The sequence below is a fragment of the Microtus oregoni genome, unplaced genomic scaffold (assembly GCF_018167655.1).
Source record: "Microtus oregoni isolate MIOR12 unplaced genomic scaffold, Mior012 000003F_ref0000135, whole genome shotgun sequence".
Taxonomy (NCBI): Eukaryota; Metazoa; Chordata; class Mammalia; order Rodentia; family Cricetidae; genus Microtus; species Microtus oregoni.
In genome coordinates, this window is record NW_024543062.1 from 57,884,909 (window position 1) to 57,906,446 (window position 21,538).

Sequence of the window (21,538 nt, forward strand, 5' to 3'; positions counted from 1 at the left end):
AGGGGACTCGATGCCTCTGACCTCCTCAGGCATTTGCATGCACACAGCACACATACACAGAGATACATATGTAAACATAATAAAAATAACAAAATAAATCCCTTCAAGCTAAAGTAAGAGGACTGGAGTGATGGCTCAGTGGCTGAATGTTGGCTGCTCTGGGATCAGCTTCCATAGTGGCTTACAGCCTGTAATTCTAGTCCCAGGGGATCTGACACCCTCTTCTGGCTTCCATAGCACCACACATGTGTACGGTGCACAGACATGCATACAGACAAAAACCCATATTTATCAAATTAAAAAAATTCAAAGCTCAAATTTATATGTCAAGACTCATAGTTATATATATATTTTATTTATTTGATATTTTGCTTTGTTTTTTTGTTGTTATTTTCTTTTCTTTTTTTTTTTTTTTTTTTTGCTTTTTCGAGACAGGGTTTCTCTGTGGCTTTGGAGCCTACCCTGGAACTAGCTCTGTAGACCAGGCTGGTCTCGAACTCACAGAGATCCGCCTGCCTCTGCCTCCCGAGTGCTGGGATTAAAGGCGTGTGCCACCATCGCCCAGCTTGTTGTTATTTTCTTGAGACAGTTTCTCTGTGTAGCCCAACTGTCCTGGAACTCACTCTGTAGACCAGGATATCCTCAAACTCAGAGATCCATCTGCTTCTGCTTTGAGTGCTGGGATTAAAGGTAACACCAGCTTAAATGCTAAATTTTAAGATGAAAAATATTTTCTTTCTCTTTTCTTTTTAGTTTCCAAAGGATTGAGTAAACTGTTTTGAAGCCCTCTTGAGATCCATTTAAACTTGTTGTCACATGTCCTATAACAGTCCTTCCATGATGGATGACCTCAGGGATTGCGGAACAAAACGCTCATCCGTGCTTTGCTGAATTGTTTAGTTGGGAATAGCTTTAGAATTGGAAAGTTAGAACTGGGTAGGCTGCTCAGTCGGTAGTGTTTTCCTAGAATGCAGAAAGCCCTGGATCCCATCCCCAGCAGCCCACAAACTGGATGTGGTAGTGCATGCCTGTGATCCCAGGGCTCTGGAAGTGGAGACCAAAGGATCAGGAGTTCAAGGTTATCCTCAGCCACAGAGCAAGTGTGAGGACAGTCTGAACTGCATGACGATCTCTAAACAAGAAAATAACAACCTCAGTACCCTTTAAAAAAAATACTTATTTAATGTGTATGAATGACCTGGAACTGGAGTACAGATGGTTGTGAGCTACCATATGTATAATAAAAACTGAATCCAGGTCCTCAAGAGTGGTAAGTGTTCTTTAGCGCTAAGTCATCTCTCCAGTCTCTTCAATAGCTCTTTATTCTCCTTTGCCCTCCAAAGTATTTCAAACTCAGCTAGTTTTAATTAGGTCTGACCTCTAGGGGGCAGTGCAATGCAAACGATAGCATTTGAGCCTGTTAAACTAGTCAGTCCTCAAGTGGGTGTTTTCTTAGCTTTGCGATATTTTCTCATGTATACAAATTCCATATCTAACTATATCAGATCATTTGTAAACATGAATTGTTCATGGTGATTGAGAGCTATAACTTAAATTTTCAGTTGTAAGCAGGTAGGAAAAAAACCCAGATATTAGAAATTCAGGTGTTAGGTGAAACATATTTCCCTCAATTTTATTGCCTGAATTTTTCCCCATTTCTCAAAAAATAGAAAATAAAGAATGAAGAGATGGCTTGCCCTGCAAGTACAAACAACGGAGTTCAGTCTCCAGACCCCACATTTAAAAGGCTAGCAAGGGTGAAACAAGTTTGAGATCCCAGTGTTGGGGTGTAAAACAGATCCCTGGAGTTTCTGACTGGAGAGCATAGTGTAACGGGCCAGTGAGAGACCCTGTCTCACCGGGAAAGAACACCTGAGGTTGCTCTCCGGCCACATGAACATCTACACACACACCGAGAGAGAGAGAGAGAGAGAGAGAGAGAGAGAGAGAGAGAGAGAGAGAGAAGTGGGGAAGGGGGGGAGAGAGGAGCCTCCCAGTATTAAGAAGTCCTTTTCAAAAGCACTCTCAATGTTGATGTACAGATGTGCACAGGTATCTCTCACATGCTAATACACAGGTGTGCACAGGTAGGTATCACTCATTTGCCGATGCACAAGTGTGCACGGGTATCTCTCATGTACTGATGCACAGGTTTGCGTAGATATCTCTCACGTACTGATGCCCAGGTGTACACAGGTATCTCTCGCATGCTGATGCACAGGTATCTCTCACGTGCTGATAAACAGGTGTACATAGGTATCTCTCATGTGCTGATAAACAGGTGTACAGAGGTATCTCTCATGTACGGATGCACAGGTGTGCATAGGTATCTCTCACGTGCTGATGCACAGGTGTGCACAGGTGTTTCTATGTCTCTTATAACACTGAAGGCCAGGGGAGAACTGAAAAAACTGAAAAATGATGAATATCTTCCCAGAAACTTCCTTTTAAATTACGGAAGCAGGAAAAATTCCCCACCGTGGAGGTAGGAAGTAAATGGCAAAAGATTACCTGGGACTTGGACAAATGTGAGGTTGAGTGGTGTAGTAACTCACAGCTTGCATTCAGACTCGGGAGGCAGAGGAGGAGGAACTGGATCTCTGTGAGTTTGGGACTAGCCAGGGCTACATAGTGTGACCCAGTCTCAAAAATTGAAATACATAAATAAACAAAGAAACAAACAAAAAGAGTTGAATGAAAGAAAACTGAGGGAGCCGAGCGGTGGTGGCACACGCCTTTAATCTCAGCACTCCGGAGGCAGAGGCAGGCGGATCTCTGTGAATTTGAGGCCAACTTGGTCTACAAGAGCTAGTGCCAAGACAGGCTCCAAAGATGATACACAGAGAAATCTTGTCTCAAAAAAACAAAAAGAGGAAAGAAAGAAAGAAAGGAAGGAAGGAAGGAAGGAAGAAAGAAAGAGAAAACTAAGAGGCAGGAATCACAGCTTCAAATAAGCATTGGAGAAACCAGGACTGCCAATTACATGGGCCTGTTTTCTTCAGTGGAAGAAAATGGCTGACGCCTAGTCACCTGGAGTGCCAGAGTGAAAAGTGGCCCATCAGCCTAGTGGCCCATTGCTATTCTATGAGTCAGGCTTCTTGATTCCCCAGTATCCTGAGCATTGTTTAGGCCCTAACCCTGAACTTTGTCTTAAGGGAAAAGAATGCATCCCTGTGAAGAGGCCCGGTGAGTTTGCATGCTCCACCAATAGAATCTATCCTTGTAATCATCACAGATCCTTTTCTAGGCCTAGCCCTGACCTCTGCTTAGCACTCAACAGAATTCATTCCTACTGGAAAGGTCATAGGACACAAGTTCTACTATGTTTAAATGTGTAAGAAAATAGGTCACAGAGTCAGTCCCTGGAGGTCTTGACCCAGTGCTCGCAAAAACGGCACTGTCCCCAACTTTCATTCTTATCTCTCCTTGGTCCCTTTCCTGATAGTGGCAATACCTGCAGGAACCCTTAACACTAAGAGACCCGGTCACCTTACTAAGCAGGGGGCAGGAAACTGCCCAGAGAAGTAACCCACAGAGCAAGGGATAATATTCCCATGAATAATTGACTTCTCCGTAAAACAGGCCTAGTTTTTAAGTTTTCCTCCACACCATTACTAAGGATTTGACACCGAGCTTATTGTTTTTTAATCAAGTCAAACACGTGGCGCTAATCTTACCTCAATTTTTCGGCTACCGTATCTCACGTCACAAGTAGGAGACGCTATAAGGAAAAAACAAACAGGAATCAGGTGTTTTTAGCAGTAAGGTGAAAAGTCTGTGGATGGAGCAGTGTAGATGCTAAGATGCATGGGACAGTGTTTCAGAGTGTGTTCTTCCTGTGCAGTGTGCACGGTGGTACGGCGTGTTTCCAGAAAGCCTCTGGCCAAAGCCGTCAGGAGAGGTTGTTGTGGTTTTGTTTTCTAAAATAAGACCTCTCACTGGCCTGGAACTTGCCAAGATGGCTAGGCTGGCTGGCCGGGGAGCCCCAGAGATCCTCCTGAACGGGCCACCTCTGGGCCATAATGACAAGCATGCGTGATCATATCTGACTTTTTTTTTTTAAAACATTGGTTCTGGGGAACTGAACTCAGATCCTTGTGCTTGCAAGCCCTTTACTGACCAAGTTATCACCTCAGCACCACGGTAGGATTAATTAACTGCTCAGCCTAATATGGTTGCTCTCATTTGTGGTTTCTAGAATTTTTATAGAGATACATAAAATCATGTATGCATATATGGTATGAACAGAGAAGTAAAATTGTTCAGGGCAAAAGGGGGATGAATAGGAAGGAGAAGGGGTGAGAAAAGGGGGAGCAGGGGAAGGTGAGGCCTTGTGCTGGCCACACAATGTATTCTTGTATGGGAGCTTTAAAAGTAAACACACAGACAACGCTCGACTCACCTTCAGATTCTCTTGGCTGCACTTTCAGATCGTGAGGCGCCTCCTCCCTGGCTGCAGACGTAGGGGTTCCTGGGTCTAGACAAGGTCTCCGTGGTAAGAGGGTCGCATCTGCACCACAGAGCTCCTCACAACTTCCTGTCCTCTTCAGAAGGGAAGGTCTTACCGCAAGGCCCCCCATCTCCTTTTCATTTGGTGGAGAGACAGAGTACACTTGTCCCCACTCCTGGTGCCCTGATGTCACCTGACTGAGAGGCAAGAGATAGAAAAAACTCATTTGCTGGTGATCTCAGGTGGTCCCTCTGCATTCAAAGTTTGGTCCCTACCACATGATGGTGTTGGAGGTGGTGGCCTAATATAAAGAAATTAATTCATTGGGAGAATGCCCTTGGGGGTTTTGGTACTCCCCAGTACTGGCCTGCTCTCTTTGTGATCACCATGAAGGAAGTAACTCTCCTCCATGATACGCTGTTGCCTTACCAAAAGCCAAAAACAACCCCCCCCCCCAAAAAAAAAAGCAACTGTGGAACAAACCTCTGAAAACAAAATAAATTCCTTTTTGCTTGTTACCTTAAATATTTTGCCAGGTACAGAAAATTGCCTCGTACACTCCTCATATCGTCCAGACCTGCAGGTCATAGGCCAGTCTGACTTGGTTGAGAAGTTCGGAAAGTGAGTTACCAAGCAGCCTGGCTAAGCTGAGTTGTGGAACCCTAACAGAACAAGGCCACTCCATGCTCTGGCCTGACCCTGCCAGCCCTGCCCTCTGGATTCAGTCCTACTTCACTCTCCCTGTTTCTCGGAACACAAAAGTCAAAGACAAAAAGCTGGGACAGGAGCTGCCCACTGTCTTGTGTCTTTAAAGGTATTAATTAGCCAGTCGAGTACTCCCCAAACTATCTGCCATGGGAAGCCAGTTTCTATTTTTATTAGTTATTTTTCTTACTTTTTTTTATTTTTTGAGACAGGGTTTCCTGTAATCCAAACTAGCTATGTAGCCAAGAATGACATTGAACTTCTAGACCTCCTGCCTCCACCTTCCAAGAGTTGGGATTACAGGCATGCACCACCATATCTGGTTTATGCAGAGCTGGGTATCAAACTCAGGGCTTGGATACTAGAAAGCACTCTGCCAACTAGCTGCATCCTCTGCTCCATTGTCATTGTTTGGTTCTTTGAGAGAGACAGAGTCTTGCTATTGTTGTAGAGTTATCTTCCAAGCAAAACAGCTGCCATTTTCATCAAATTGGCTGTGACTGCTTGGAAGAGATTATCTCTAGCCAGTTTACTAGGAGGGTCGTGGAGCCTCACTGGAGAGTCCAGCTTATCCTCCCAACCATTTGTATGCAAATCTGTCCTAATTGCGTGGGATCTCAGGAGGTGTAGAGTAAAAACGCTGGGGAAGGTTAACTGAAGAGGGGCTCTATCCGCCTGGCTCTGGAGAAGCCAACATCTATACCGTCTGAAGACTTTCCAGTGTGGCTGCTTTGGGTTCCCATGCTCCGGTAAGCCCTTCACCCATGCTCTGTGAGTAAACTCTGTGAACTCTGGCAGAGTGATACTCTAGTTTGTTTGTGGCTGGGGCCGAGTAAAGAGAAGGTAGATACTATTTACATCTCTCTGGGGAAGGACATTTCCCAACAGGGCTGGCTGGCCTGGAATTTGATGTGTAAACCAGACTGACCTTAAGCTTGTAACCAACTTCCTACCTCTGACTCCTGAGTTCTAGAGCTGGAAGGACCCACCTTAAAACCTTCCAATTCAACTTTTGTCAACTATATTAAAAACTAAAGAATCAAAACCGTACGGAGAATAGGCTCCATTTTTCATCATCTGATCAATAGATATAGATTGTGTTATCAAATTACAACTTTTCAGTGTTTACTCTCATGTTCTATACTAGCATTATCTTGTGCTGGTCATGGGGCTACAGAACCACATTTGGGACACCATTTCTCTAGAGCCCTGTAGGTATACCATGGCCCTGGAGCCAAGTTAGACCTTCAGCCTTGTGATGGTTTGAATAGGTATGGCCTCCATAGACTCATGCGTTTGAATGTTTGACCTACAGGTAGTGACACTATTAGGTGTGGCCTTGTTAGAGGAAGCCTGTCACTGTGGAGGTGGGCTTTGAGGTGTCATATATGCCCAAGCCACTCCCAGTGAGGCAGTTCACTTCCTGTTGTCTATGAATCAAGACGTAGAATTCTCACCTCCTTCTTCAGCAGCATGTCTGCCTGCATGCCACCCACCATGATGATAACGGACTAAACCTTTAAACTGTAAGTCAGCCCCAATGAAATGTTTTCCTTCATAAGAGTCGCAGTTCTCATAGTGCCTCCTCATAGCAATAGAAACCCTAACTAAGGCAAGCCTGTTTCTATAGCATGTGTGCATGTCTCTGAGTGTGTGTGTGTGTGTGTGTGTGTGTGTGTGTGTGTGTGTGTGTGTGTTGTACTCCTGAGAGCATTGATGTGGAGACCAATGGAGGGCACTGGGTGTCCCACTATAACCTTCCTTGCCTTATTCCCTCAAGATAAGGTCTTTCACTAAACCTCAAGCTTGACTGGTAGCCAGCAAGTGCCAGTATCCTCCTGTCACTGCCCCCCACAGTGCTGAGGTTGTAGGCACACATACACTCATGCCACGCTTTTTTTTATATTTACTTATTTATTATGTATGCAATATTCCATCTGTGTGTATGCCCGCAGGCCAGAAGAGGACACCAGACCCCACCACAGATGGCCATGTGATTGCTGGGAACTGAACCCAGGACCGCTGGAAGAGCAGGTAATGCTCCCAATCTCTGAGCCATCTCTCCAGCCCCTCATGCCACGCTTTTTACATGGATGCTGGGGATTTGAACTCTGATCTTCATGCTTGCACAGCGAGTATTCCTACCAGCTGAGCTCCATCATTACAACAGACACCATATGGCCCACACACCTATAATGTGTGTTTATTATCTGGCCCCTCCTCTTAGTATTCTTGCTACACAACTGTCATATTTTCTCCTTAAATTATAATCCAATACCTGGGAAGATATTCCTTACTTGATTTCTCTCAAATCTTCTTGACTTGTTTCTTGGGGAGGATCTGGTGGAAACGTCACAAAAATCTCAACACCTGTAAAAAGTCATGACAGGAGTAAAAAAAGTAAGAAAGCAATAAATGCCCCCATGGAGGAGGGAAAAACACATGGTCTATTTAGATAAGTCTTGGGTGGGGGTGGGGGAGGTTTCACGACAGGGTTTCTCTGTGTAACAGCTCTGTCTGTCCTGAAACTCACAGAGATCCACCTGCTTCTTCTGCCTCCCGAGTACTGGGATTAAAAGGCATTCACCACCACCACCCAGAGATAAATCTACTCTTAAAGATTATAGAATAAATGTTATCTGGGAGATTGAGTTTAGCCATTTTCTCCAGCATATGGACGACATGGTGTGTCAGGTAATCCCCACCTCCAGCCCATGGCCCTATGTAGGTACAGACAGCAGGGAATGTGGCCAAACACAAAATTATATACTTGATTAAAATATCATGAGGATGTGTGTGTATGTGTGTGTGTCTGTAGCTACAAGTGCACTATTGTCAAATGTGAACTTTGGGGAGGACTGATTCTGGCAGGCTGTCCTTTGACCTCCACGTAGGGCTGAGGTGGGTGTATATCCACACGTGTATATGTGTATGTGTGCACATATATATGTACACACAATTCAAAGGTAATTTAAAACTTTTAAATCTTTCAGATGGAAATGACAGTCTCTGACTAAATAGTGCCTTGTGTGGAGACAAGAACTCCTTCTTCTGTAAGTGTAACTGACGATACCCGCCTCACAGACTGAAATATTAACTGAAATTGACCAACTGTGAGGAGAAACTTTGTCAGAAAGATCATTGATTCTTTGACTTATTAAAGTTCAAAAGTTCTGTGGAGATAAAGCAGAAATCTCACATCACCTGTATGAGAACCCAAAACACTACAAATCTGTTTGAAAAGAAACCAGCATTTCAAACAACAAGTTGCCCCAAAGTTAAACAGAATAAGTTAAATCTGCCCCCACAAAAGTGTTTCAGGACAATGTTGGACGTCTGAGAATTTGGCTTTAAAGTTTATGAAAGTTAACGGCTGGGGCTGGAGAGGTGGCTTACGGGTTAAGAGCACTGGCTACTCTTTCAGAGGACCTGAGTTCAATTCCCAGCACCCACATGGCAGACCACATTGTCTATAATTCCAGTTCTAGGGGATCATACACCCTCACTCCAATGCACATAAAATAATATTAAATAAATTGTTTATATGAAAAGAAAATCAAAGGCACTTTGACTCCAAGACTCTTTCAAGGGGAAGCAGGGTTCACTTATTTTAATCAGTTTTTTCAGGTTTGCTGAAGTCTACTCAGCCTGGAGAGGTGAGAAGCAAGTGTAAGGGAGGCAGGAGGTTGCTTGGGACAGGGAAGCAGGGCACAGACGGCTGCGGAGAGCGTATTTGGATGTGGAAACGAATAGACTCCTGGAGCTGCTGGGAGCTGCAGAGAGGAAAGGAATGGTGGAAGGTGACAGAAACAAAATTGGCAGGGACTGTGCTTGCTGGCTTGGCAGGCGTGGGATCAACTTCGGAAGAGCAGGAGTATGGCTGGTGTGGCGAGGGGCAAGTCCTAGTGTCATCCGCAGGCACTCCATCTTGGCTGTTTGTGGTTTGTTCTTTTTTGGGTCTCTCACTGACCGGAAGCTCACCAGGTAGGCTAGGGCACTGGAGTTATAAACACACACCACCACAGCCAGCACTTTTGATGTGGGCTCTGAAGACCAAACTCAGGGCCCTGCAAAGCGAGCACTTTACTGAGTGAGCTGTGTCTCCAGAACCAGTTTTTATCTTCAGTCTGTCGATTTTTTGCTTTGATTTTTTATTTTCTTTCTCTTTCTTTCTTTCTTTCTTTCTTTCTTCCTTTCTTTCTTTTTCTTTTTCGAGACAGGGTTTCTCTGTGTAACAGCTCTAGCTGTCCTGGAACTAGCTCTTGTAGATGAAGATGACCTCGAACTCACAGAAATCTACCTTCCTCTGCCTCCAGTGTGCTGAGATTAAAAGCATGTGCCACACTGCCCAGGTTGTCTGTGTTTTTGGAGCTGCCCCACACACTTCTGAAATTCTGAGAGAACCCCAAGAATCAGTGCAATCTCTAAGAATAACTCATAGATGGAAGGAAATACCTGGTGTGCGATTCCCCTCTGTGTGCTGTGAATACCACACTGGTTAGAAAAGAAACTGTCTTAGGCCTGCGCAAGGCAGAACAGAACTGGGGCAGGTGGGGGGGGGGGCAGGATGGGGACATGGGATAGGACGGAGGGGGGGCACTACTAAACTGAATGCTGGAAGAAAGAAGGCAAGGTCAAAGAGAAGCCATGTATCCCCACCAGAGACAGATGCTGGAACTTTATCCGGTAAGCCACAGCCTCGTGGTGATACACAGATTAATGGAGATGGGTTAATTTAAGATATGAGTTAGCCAGAAATACACTTAAGTTATTGGCCAAACAGTATTGCAAATAATATGGTTTGTGTGTGATTATTTTGGGACTGAGCAGCCAGGAACAAACAAGTGGGCTCTTACAACAAATACCTTCTGTCTGGCAAGACCAGTCTTCACCCCTGGGAGCTCCTCCTTCCCCAGCCAGTATGGACAGACTGCAGTCATCCTCAAGGTCAAAGTCCTGAAAAATCACAGAAAGAAAGCTCAGTGAGGCTGTGGGGAGATGCTCAGTAAAACACTCACCATACAAGCATGAGGGCCTGAGTTCAGGGCCCAGAATCTACATTTAAAAGCCTGTTGTTAGCCGGGCAGTGTTGGCACACATCTTTAATCCCAGCAGAGGTAGGTAGATCTCTGTGAGTTCTAGGCCAGCCTGGGCTACGGAGTGAGTTCCAGGACAGTGAGGGCTGTTACACAAGGAACTCTGTCTTGAAAAACAAAAACAAAACCCCCCAAAACAAGCCAAACAAACAAACAAACAAACAAAAACCAAAAACCAATGATCAAACAAACAAACAAAAAAACCCACGATGGACAGGCTCCTGAGAAACCACAATCAAGGCTGACCTCTGGCCTCCACATCCACGCATACATACACATGCACTGTTTGGTTTTTGTTTTATTTAAACAAAACAGTGATTCAACATACTATTTTTTTTTTTATTTTTTGTAGGGTGAATGCTGACTTTTGAAGGCTAGAGTTTGACACCATAGATTCTTTCTTAATTAGATAAAGTATTTAGGACAAAAACAACGAGGAAGATTCATTCCTTGGAGCAGATATGATTAACTGCATAATGAAAGCTGAAGATCAAAGCTGAAACACAAGGACAGAGACCCTCAGTACTTTCTACTTTATGGGTTTAGCATCTCGGTTGCTAAGCTGCTGTGAATTTGACTTGCAAGGATAAGTGGAAAGAATCCTTCAGCCACAGTCACAGGGAAACAACCCGGGGAACAATGTCTGTTTTCACTGCTCTTCCCTGGGGCATTACAGAAGAAATCCCTGCCCCTGTGGAAGCTGCAACTAGAACCCTGGGCGGAAGCAGGCAGCAAAATGGATCACAGTTTTCACCAGGACTGCCTTCTGATCTGATTGATCCAGGGGTGTAGCTCCTCAAACTTCCATTGGCTTTCTAGAAAATAAGCCTTATGTTTGAAAGTCAACTTGATTCATAAAAATGTACTTAGAGCTCTTTAAAGGGAAATGTTTTATTAGTATGATAGAAGTCATCGTGTTTTAAGATATATTTTTTATTGAACTTATTTCTGTGTGGGTACTTGTGAATCCACGTGCCTGTGGCACAGGGAGCATGTGGAGACCGGAAGACAGCTTGTGGGGTTCCGGTTTTTACTTGCACCATGTGGGTCCCAGGGACTGAACTCAGGTAGTCTGGCTTGGTGGAATACACCTTTCTTCTTTCTTCCTTTCTTTCTTTTTAAAAGATTTTATTTAATGTTATTTTACATGTATTGGTGTTTTATCTGCATGTATGTCTGTATGAGTCATAGCCCCTGGAACAGTAGTTACAGACAGTTGTAAGCGGCCATGTGGGTACCGGGAACTGAACCTGGGTCTCCAGAGGACCCAGTGCTCCCAACCTCTGAGCCATCTCTCCAGCTCGCCAGCCCCAGTGATAAGCATCTTTACCTTCTGAAGCATCTTGCCAGCCCTCAGAGACATTGCTGATGATAGCCCCTGTACTGGAAGTTATTGCAATTGATTTTGTGCTTTTAAATTTCTACAGTCAGCTTGGGGATACAGTTCAATGTCCCCAGCACCATATAAAACTGGTCATGCCGGTACATGCTTGTAATCTGAGCGCTTGGGAAGTAGAGGTAGAGGTTTCCTAGTTCAAGGTCATTCTTGGCGGCCTAGGGAGTTTAAAACCATTTGGGATGCATGGGACCTGTCTCAAAAATAAGTTTCTAAATGCAAAGGGCATTTCTTAGTCTCAGTCCGATCACTAGAGCTTTGTGAACTTGAAAAACACTACAACTGTCAGAAGATTCTAAAACCTGAGGGAAAGAAGGGTGGGGAAAATATAGAGCTTAGGAAACTAGATTGTGAGCAGATTTCTTCAAAACCCTGTTGGAGTTTCAAGGAGATGTCTCAGTAGGGAAAGCCACTTGCTGCCAAGAATGGTAACCTGGATTTGATCCTGGGACTCACAAGGTATGAAGAAAGAGCTGACTCCCAAAAAGTTGTCTTCTGACTTCCATGTGCACTGTTAGCATGTATGTGAGTTCCACTCCCCATAAATACATTTAATTCACAAATTTAAATACCATTAGAAGCTAAAAATATGCTAAAATAAAAAGACTTCTACACTGAAAGGAAAACATTAATGAAAGAACTAAAAACTATTTAAAATAAATGGAACCATATGACACGGAATTTAGCACAGGCAAAGCTGCAAGAACCTTCAGTGTTACCCGCATACATGACAGATTACAGACAGACAGAATGCCTGTCTCTCAACAAAGACTTGGATGTTGGAGTCCTAGCTCTCGAAGCAGGATAGTGGGAAGCAGAATCTGGGAAGTAATTAGTTCATGAACGTGGAGGCCTCACAGTGGGCTCAATAACTTTATTCAAGACACGAGAGAGTCAGAATGAGGAAGGAACCAAGGACTTCCAGTGTGTATGTGTGTAGCAATGGCCTCTGAATTGAAACAGTACCCCCTTCAGGGAGGAGCGAGCTCCTAAGATTCAGGAAGCTCATAAAGCTTCCAAGACTCAGGCCCATCCCAAGGTTATATAAGCAGTAAAAAAAAAATTATTACTAGGAGAGAGAGAGAGAGAGAGAGAGAGAGAGAGAGAGAGAAGAGAGAGAGACTCTCTAGTTGAGCTACCTGTAGACCTTGCGTTTGAAGGATGCAGGTTTCCTGGATTCACCCATGTTGCCTTTGAGTCACAATATGTCTGTATAGAGCCCCATGACCATGAATAACCCCAGTGAATCCATTGGCTCACTAAGGCAGCTATAAGTGTAATCTTTTCTTTGGTCTGTCATCTATACCCTGTCAGATAACTAGACAGTTTGTGGACATATCCCCAGGAAAAGTCACACGACAGCTATTCTAACCCTTCAGTCTCTAGAACTGAGAAATACATTTCTCTTGTTTATAAGCCAGTCTATGGTATTTTGTTATAACAGTAGGAATTAACACACATACACACACACACACTCCACGTTAACTAGCTAATTTACATTTAAAAATTATGTCCATGGGTGTTTTGCCTGTGTACCACATTTGTGCCGTACTAGCTGAGGCCTAAAGAGGGCATCAGATCTCCCGGTACTGGAGTTACAGATGGATGTGAATGCCGGTGTGGGTGCCAAAAATCAAACCCAAGTCCTCTGGAAGAGCAGCCAATGAGCTATCTCCCCAGACCCTGATTTACGTTTTAAAAATATATTAATACTGTAACTGATCAACTGCGGATATGGTGTTACATACCATAGGATCCTGGGAAACTAGAATAGGAGGATCAAGAGTTCAAGGCCAGGGGCTGGAGAGATGGCTTAGCGGTTAAGAGCACTGGCTGGTCTTCCAGAGGTCCTGAGTTCAATTCCCAGCAACCACATGGTGGCTCACAACCATCTGTAATGAGGTCTGGCGCCCTCTTCTGGCATGTGGGCATACATGGAGGCAGAATGTTGTATACACAATAAATAAAAGAGTTCAAGGCCAGCTTATACTACATAATAAGTTCTAACAGTGTAATAAGACTGCCTCAAAACACATGTGATATTGATATTTATATAAATTATATGATATTTATATCTGATTATTATAAAACGTTGAAGCAGTACAAATGAAGTACTAGGTGGGTCAGGCATTCCACTTTTGTTGTTGCTTTCTAAAGTTTTACCATTTCTCTTTAAGATTTATTCATTTTATCCTTTTTACACCAATGCTTTGCTTCCTTGAGTATGTGCATTAACTGCATACCTGGTGTCTGTGGAGGTCAGAAGAGGACACTGCATTCCTTGAAACCAAGTTACAGGTGATTGTGAGTTGCCAGGTAGGTGCTGGGAACCGAACCTGGGTCCTTTGCAAATGCAGTGCACATTCTTAACTGCTGACCCGCCTCTCTACACCCTATTTTTTTCTTTTGAATATTCTTCTTTCGCCTGTTTCTATTCCTCGTACCTCATTGCTGCTGATGCTCTGCAAGACGAGATTTTCCGTTTTGGAAGCTGTCCCATGCGTTGGAGAAGAGCTTGTCTCATGACAAATGTCAAGCAGTGACTCCGCATGTCTCTCTGTCAAAAAGAAACAGCATGTGCTTTGGTGAGATCCCACAGTTTCATGGCAAGAGCTGCTCCATCTGGTCAGGCTTTCCTGGAAGGATAGCCAGGCATTCTGGTGAGACTTTAGGTAAGGATTTTCACAGGAAGAAAAAGGCAAGAGCCAGGCTGGGGAGATAGATGACCCAGGAGACGAGGCACTTACTATGCAAACATGAGGACCAGAGTTCAAATCCCCAGAATCTACATAAAAGCCAGACAGATGTAGTGACTGCCTGTGGTTTGAACTCTCAGGAGGTGAAGATGGAGCATTCCCCAGGGTGCCTATCTAGACTAGCAGAAGCGGGGTGTGTTCGGGGTGAGTGAGAAAACCTGCCTCAGGAAATAAAGTGAAATGTAATGGAGGAAGAGACCTGATGTCAACCTCTGGCTTGTGTGTGAGTGCGCGTGCACACAAACACACACACACACACACTCTGCATACATACTTCACACACATGCATTCAAGAAAAAAAGAGTCAGATTTTGGCTCAACATAATTATAGTAACTCATTCTTAATGACGTCATTCTGCCAGCCACACCCTCTGTGAGGTGCTGGGGCATGCGGGAGAACTTTTCACCATCAGAGCCATCCACAGGTATCTCAGGGTCTTTGTCTTCAGAAAGAGGAAGGATGCTTACCCTTCACCTTTCACTAAAGATGAACCCTTGAATGGACTTCTTGTGGTGGATGGGTAGGAGAAATCCTCTCTAGTCTCTTCCAAATAGGTTTGCTGACAATTCTGAAGGCTGTGCTGGCTAAGAACTGGCCTTTCTGCTCTCTTAAATTGCCCTGGAAGAGTCTGTGGACTGAGGATGAGCTCTCCACAACATGATAGCAAGAGAAATCCAAGTGAAATATTCCGTGGGGATTTGTGGGGACCATTCAGTCATTTAGACACCCAAACTAGGCCTTGGGAGACGGCTCAGTTGACACAATGGTTTCCCGCAGGTTTAAAAGAAGGGATAGAGAGATGGCTCAGTGGTTAAGAGCACTGACTGCTCTTCCAGAGGACCTGGGTTTGATTCCTAGCACCTACCTGGTAGCTAACAACTGTCTGTAACTCCAGTTCCAGGAGACCCGGTGCTTTCTTTTTTGCCCTTACTGGTGCTAGGCACATACGTGGTAAACAGACATAGAGTCAGGCAGGCAAAACATCCGTACACACAAAATTAAAATTAATACATTTCAAACAGAAAAAGAAGCCAGGCATGGTGGTGTGAATTTGAAATTCTGGTAGTGGGTCCCTGGGGCTAACTAGCCAGGCAGCCTTGCTGAATAAGCAAGTTCTACTAAAAAGTGAGGGATACTGGTTTCAAAACACAAGGTGCAGGGTTACAGAGATGGCTCGTTGGTTAAGAGCACTTGCTGTTAGCTCTATAGCAGCAAGTTTTGTTTTCTAGCATCCATGGTAGCTCACGGTCACTTGTGACTCCTGTCCCAGGGGATCTGACATGTTCTTCTGGCCCCCATGAGCATGGCATACATATGGTACATATAGAGAGTCAAGCAGACACACCTTCATACACATAAATTAATAACTTAAAAACCAAAAGCGAGATGTACAGCGTTCTTAGAAAAACACTGGAGGTTGATCTCTGGCCTATGCACAGACAAACACACACACACACAAACACACACACACAAACACACACACACAAGTGTGGAGTAAGACTTCTTTGCGTTCTTTAAAGCATTCGCCCTGTGCTTCAGAGAGTCACTGCTCAGTAAGGAATCACTGATTTGATTTATTTAAATGAAGTGTAATGGCACACACCTTTGATTACAGTACACAGGAGACAGAGGCAAGCAGATCTCTGTGAGTTCAAGGTCAGCCTGGTCAATGTATTGAGTTCCAGGACAGTTAGGGATATATAGGTGAAACCCAGCCTCAAGCTAACAATTGGATCTATTAAGCAGATGTAAGACAGGAAGACAGACTTCACACATGACTTTCAAATTGGGGAATGTGCATCTAAAGAGAAATATTGACCTGGTTTGGGCATGGAATCCATCAGGATGTCCAGCAACTGCTGCTTCCTCCAGCTTTCAATTTGTGACACATAGTGTATGGCTGACTTGCCGCTGAAGTCACACAGCTTAGGATCTCTGGGGAGAAGAGAGGAAGGATTATTAGGTGAAATATGACAAGATGTAAGAACACTGGCATCAAGTAAGCAAAAAGCTCAAGTTAGGGATATAATAGTGATTTCAAAATACATGAGCTAGAGAGTGACCATTTCTCAAAATTTTAAACAAGAAGGCTCGTGATATATCTCAGTGGGTACAGTGTTTGCCTATTGTCTTAGTTAAGGTTTCTATTGCTGTGAAGAGACACTATGATCACAACACCTCTTATAAAAGAAAACAATTAACTAGGGCAGGCTTACAGTTTCAGAGGTTAGTTCATTATTGTTACGGCATGCAGGCAGACATGGCGCTGGAGAAGGAGCTGAGAGTTTACATCTTGATCCATAAGTAACAGGAAGTGAACTAACTAGGCTTAGATTGAGCATAGGAAACCTCAAAGCCCCACAGTGACACACTTCCTCCAACAAGGCCACACTTATTTCAATAAGGTCACACCCCCTAATAGTGCCACTCTCCATGAACTTATGGGGGCCAATTACATTCAAACTCCCACACTTAATATGCACAGAACCCTGTGTTCCATGCCTAATGCTGAATAAACCAGGCATGGTAGCTCATGCTTGTAATTCTAGACTGGCCTCAAACTCAGACCTTGAACTTGTGATCCTGCCTTTACTTCACCTGTAGTGAGACAACAGATACATACCACCACATCTGGCTGATGTACTGGAGATTGAACCCAGTACTCTACCAACTGAGCTACCTCTCCAGTGCCCAAAGAACAATTATCTAAACTAATAAAGAGCTAGATATCAACAATGGCCAATGTAAGTATTAATCCATCCCTCAAAATTACAATGAAGTCCCTTTTAAAATTATATAAAAAGTCATATATATACACATATATGAATATATATGTGTGTGTGTGTGTGTGTGTGTGTGTGTGTGTGTATCCACACATCTAAGTTTACACGTAGCTTTGACAAATTGCAATGGATTAGCTGCCTTTCAGCTGGGGCCCATACTCACGCGTGATGCCTGAGGAGCTCAGCTAGAACTTCGGCAGGTTTGTAGACTGTTAAGACATTCAGACTCTCAAACAGGTCCACATCTCTCACAGCCAGCATCAGAGGGGTCAGGCCGTGCAGGTTTGGGAAGTTTATATCCAGGAACTCTTCAGATGCCTTTAACAACAAGAGTTTTGTTGTCTGCTGTGTTTTTACTGTATACCTACTGAAATCAATCTTTGCATTTTCATTGCTTGGTCAATTTCTCATTTTAACTTTTTTTTTCCTGGAGTAGGGATTGTACTGAGCTATATCTCAGTCTTAATTTTAATATACTCTACCCCACCCCATACGGAGGCATTTTATTTTATGTTTTATATAGAATGCCAGGATTTTCCCTCCTGTGTGTTTTCATCTTGTTACTTTATGGTCCATGATGCCAGCTGAGGTCGTCAGTGCGATGAGACAAACATGGGATGGGAGCAGATTATTCTGTTTTTTTCCTAGGTCTTTGATCTGCACACAAGTCCCGGGGCTGATGTCTTCACTCTCGTTTAACCTGCCTGCGAGATTCACAATGGTTTTCCCAGCTCTGTGATCACTGGTGATTTCCGATTTGCCTATGTAGCCATGCTTCTCTGTCACCATTAGGGTCAGGATGCTGATACTGAAACAGGAAAATCCCCGTTGCTGATGCTCTTGAGAGCATCAGCCAGAACATTCATTTACACCCTGATGATGGCACAGAATGATCCCAGAAAGAGTTTGTTTTGCTTTAACTTATTTGTTTATGTGCTTTCTTTATTTTATGTGCATTGGTATTTTGCCATCGGTGTTGGGTCCCCTGGAACTGAAGTTACAGACAGTTGTGAGCTGCCTCACAATTGTAGTTGCTGGCAATTTAACCTGGGTCCTCTGGAAGAGCAGCCAGTGCTCTTAATACCTGAGCCATCTCTCCAGCTCTGTTTGGTTTGGTTTAGTTTTTCAAGGTCTCATGTAGGTCAAACTGGCCTTGTACTTTCTATAACTTTTGATAATCCTGCCTCCAGCTCTGGGGTCACAGCTCTGTCCCACCACATCTGGTTTGTGTGGTGCTGGAGGTTGAACCCAAGGCATCATTCATGATAGGCAAGCACTTTACTGACTGAACCACATCCCTAGCCTCCTCAGTATACTGTTTCTCAGAACCTGTCCTGAGGAATGGATAAAGCAAAAAGACCACAGGCCTGGGTTTCAGTGTTGATTACCAAAGCTGACTATAATTATTGTGTAGGCTGAGACAATGGGGATGTTCTATCGGGAACTCACCAAGGCCAGCTGGCCTGGGTCTGAAAAAACCTGGGATAAAACCGGACTCGCTGAACATAGCGGACAATGAGGACTACTGAGAACTTAAGAACAATGGCAATGGGTTTTGATCCTACTGCACGTACTGGCTTTGTGGGAGCCTAGGCAGTTTGGATGCTCACCTTACTAGACCTGGATGGAGATGGGCGGTCCTTGGGCTTCCCACAGGGCAGGGAACCCTGATTGCTCTTTTTGGGCTGACTAGGGAAGGGGACTTGATTGGGGGAGGGGGAGGGAAATGGGAGGCGGTGGCGGGGAAGAGACAGAAATCTTAAATAAATAAATAAATAAATAAATAAATAAATAAATAAATAAAATATATATCTCTATAAAAAAATTATTGTGTAGGTTATATCAGAGGTACCCTGTTAAATGGTTGATTAAACAAATCACCTTGCTAGGGCTGTGGTTATGACTCAGTCGGGTAGTGTTTGCTGACCTGGGTGAGGACTTGAATTCAGTGACACATAGAAAAGCTAGGGGGGGCAGTGTGCACCCATGATGCCAGTGCTGGGGGAGCTGCGAGAGGTGCATCCTGGGTATCAAGGGTCAGCAAGACTAGCCTACTTGACAGCTGCGAGACTGTCTTGAAAGAAAGAAAAAGGAGAGGGCAGGATTTAATTCAGACCATCAGAATTGAAAATCTGTGGGAAGGCCAAAAATACACAAACTATTTGTTTTCTAGACCAAAGTAACTTGCTAATTTTCACCTCTGTTTCGCTTTCTGCCATGGCAATATAGTCTTTACCTCAGCTTCTCCAGGGGCCAAATGGAGATAATGATATTACCTCAGCAGGGTGCTGTGGGAATTAGTTAATTTTTTCTCAGTCTCTGAGATAGATCAATGTTTATTATTATCTAGAGCCAATATGAGAGTTTTGAGCTCAGAGTCATATTGCAACAGCACATCAATGTAACATCTCTTGATTTAGCTTGGGTTCACGCTCCAGGCGATAAATAGGTACTTAAAGTATGGTCATTAAATCTTCAGGGGGAAAATAATGCAGTTATAAAAACAGAGATTGGGTTACACATGACTTAACTACCTTTAAGAAAAATAGATTGCCTTTGGAAATTTTTCTAAGCCTCAGCTTTGGAAGTACGGCATTTTAGACGATTTCCGAGTACAACAGAAGCTTGGAAAATGTCCTTTGATTTTTTTTTAACAATTGTCCTTGCACTCAACCTGGTTAGGATAGCTCTAATTTCTTGATCTGTTTGTGTCTTTACCATAAGAGATTAGAAAAAAACTGTTTTCTAGCAGCAATATTGATTTTCTTTCAGTTGGAAGGTCACATGGGTCTTGCAGTTTCATTGATGGTCAATGCCATAAGTGAGAAATTGCTAATAATTAAATTGGTTATGCAAACAGTTTTTCAAGGTGTATTTGAGTGAGCATCTATATAAGAGTATCAGCTACCCCCAAAGATAACATTTAATATGTATATTCTTGGAACTAGAGAGATGACTTTGGGGTTAAACGCCTGTACCACTCTTGCAGGGCACCTGAGTTATGTTCCCAGCACCCATACTGGTTTGCCCACAATCACTTAAAATTCCAGGTCCAAAGGATCCAGTTCCCTGCTGGGTTCCAGGGTCACTGTACTCATGCACACACAGACACTCACAACTAAAAACAAAAATAAAATCTTTTAAAAATGTATTTTCAGGCTGACGCAGCATCTCAGTCGGCAAAGTACTTGCCATGGAAATATGAGAACCAAAATCTGATCCCCATAGTGCACAAAAAAATCCAAGCATGTGTTGTTTAGTAGCTTCCTCTAAGATTAAAAACATGCATCTTGGAGGGGAGCTCACTAAAATATAGGCTGTTAAAGGAACGTAAAACTACAGGATGTTCGGAATGGAGGTCAAATATTCCATCTTTCAGGGAAGTTCATTAAGACAGGATAGCTTCAGGGAGGTCCGAAAACTGACCAGATTTATTCACCTAAGGCCTCCTGAGAGCCACTTTCAGATCTGCAGTACAGACAGAGGCAGAGTCGAGCTGCACTGCCTGGAAGAGACAGACGGCAGACAGCCACCTCAGAGAGGTTCAGACCAGCGGAGCTAACTCCAAAAGACATTCTCTCTAACATGCTGAGCTCCCTGCAGGTTGTGCAGCGAACTCCAGGTTTCCAGATTTCTTGAGCTGCCACCTGTGCTGGGGTGGGCTTTGGTGTCACAGCTGCCTTTGAGATGCTCATACTCCTCTAGTGACTCTGCACCCACAGTCTTGTAAGGAGCCCCAGAAAAACCCACTGGTTCACCAGGTTGGACTTCGTGGTATCCTTACTTTGGTTTGTTTTCAGTTCCCTATCTAGGGCAAGTAGATGCTTGTTCCCACAACGGCATGGTGGCATGCTCTTGTAACTCCAGGGTTGATGAGGTGAAGACAAGAGGAACCCTGGCCAGTTATTCTATCCTACTTGGTGCCAGGCAAATGAGATGAATAAAATAAAAACAAGGTGGGTGGCACAACAAGAACAATACCTATGGTTGATCTCTGGCCTTCACATGGATATGCAGACGTGTGCACATGAACATACATACACACACATGCACATACACACACGCGCACACACATGCACATACACACGCACACACACACACACACACACACACACACACACAAATATATTCCCCTAAAATTCTTTAGCCACAGCTAAATATTATGCGGTGTGTAAGCTCTCTGATTCCCCTTTCAGGATAAAGATAATAATTGCCGCTGGCCCGAAGGGATCTAAACAGCAGCTGTGCAAATGGCAGCGATATCCAGGGAGCTGCTCTGAGCAAGCTGACAGCGGTCCTCTGGGTCTTCCTGGGTTCATCATTTCCCTGGGGTGCTGCCTGACTTCTCGCT

The 21,538-nt window shown here is 44.0% G+C and overlaps 1 protein-coding gene across 1 annotated transcript in view; it reads right to left on the reverse strand.

Moving 5' to 3' along the window:
* Positions 1-21,538, reverse strand: part of Map3k19 (mitogen-activated protein kinase kinase kinase 19) — a 36,092-nt gene that overhangs the window by 10,775 nt on the left and 3,779 nt on the right. Inside the window, exons 3-9 of the mRNA XM_041648177.1 lie at positions 17,351-17,505; positions 16,224-16,339; positions 14,092-14,204; positions 10,021-10,111; positions 7,453-7,525; positions 4,403-4,647; positions 3,678-3,721 (exon numbers count right to left, since the gene is read on the reverse strand). Coding sequence (XP_041504111.1) covers positions 3,678-3,721; positions 4,403-4,647; positions 7,453-7,525; positions 10,021-10,111; positions 14,092-14,204; positions 16,224-16,339; positions 17,351-17,505 — 837 coding nt within the window. The remainder of the gene's footprint in view (positions 1-3,677; positions 3,722-4,402; positions 4,648-7,452; positions 7,526-10,020; positions 10,112-14,091; positions 14,205-16,223; positions 16,340-17,350; positions 17,506-21,538) is intronic.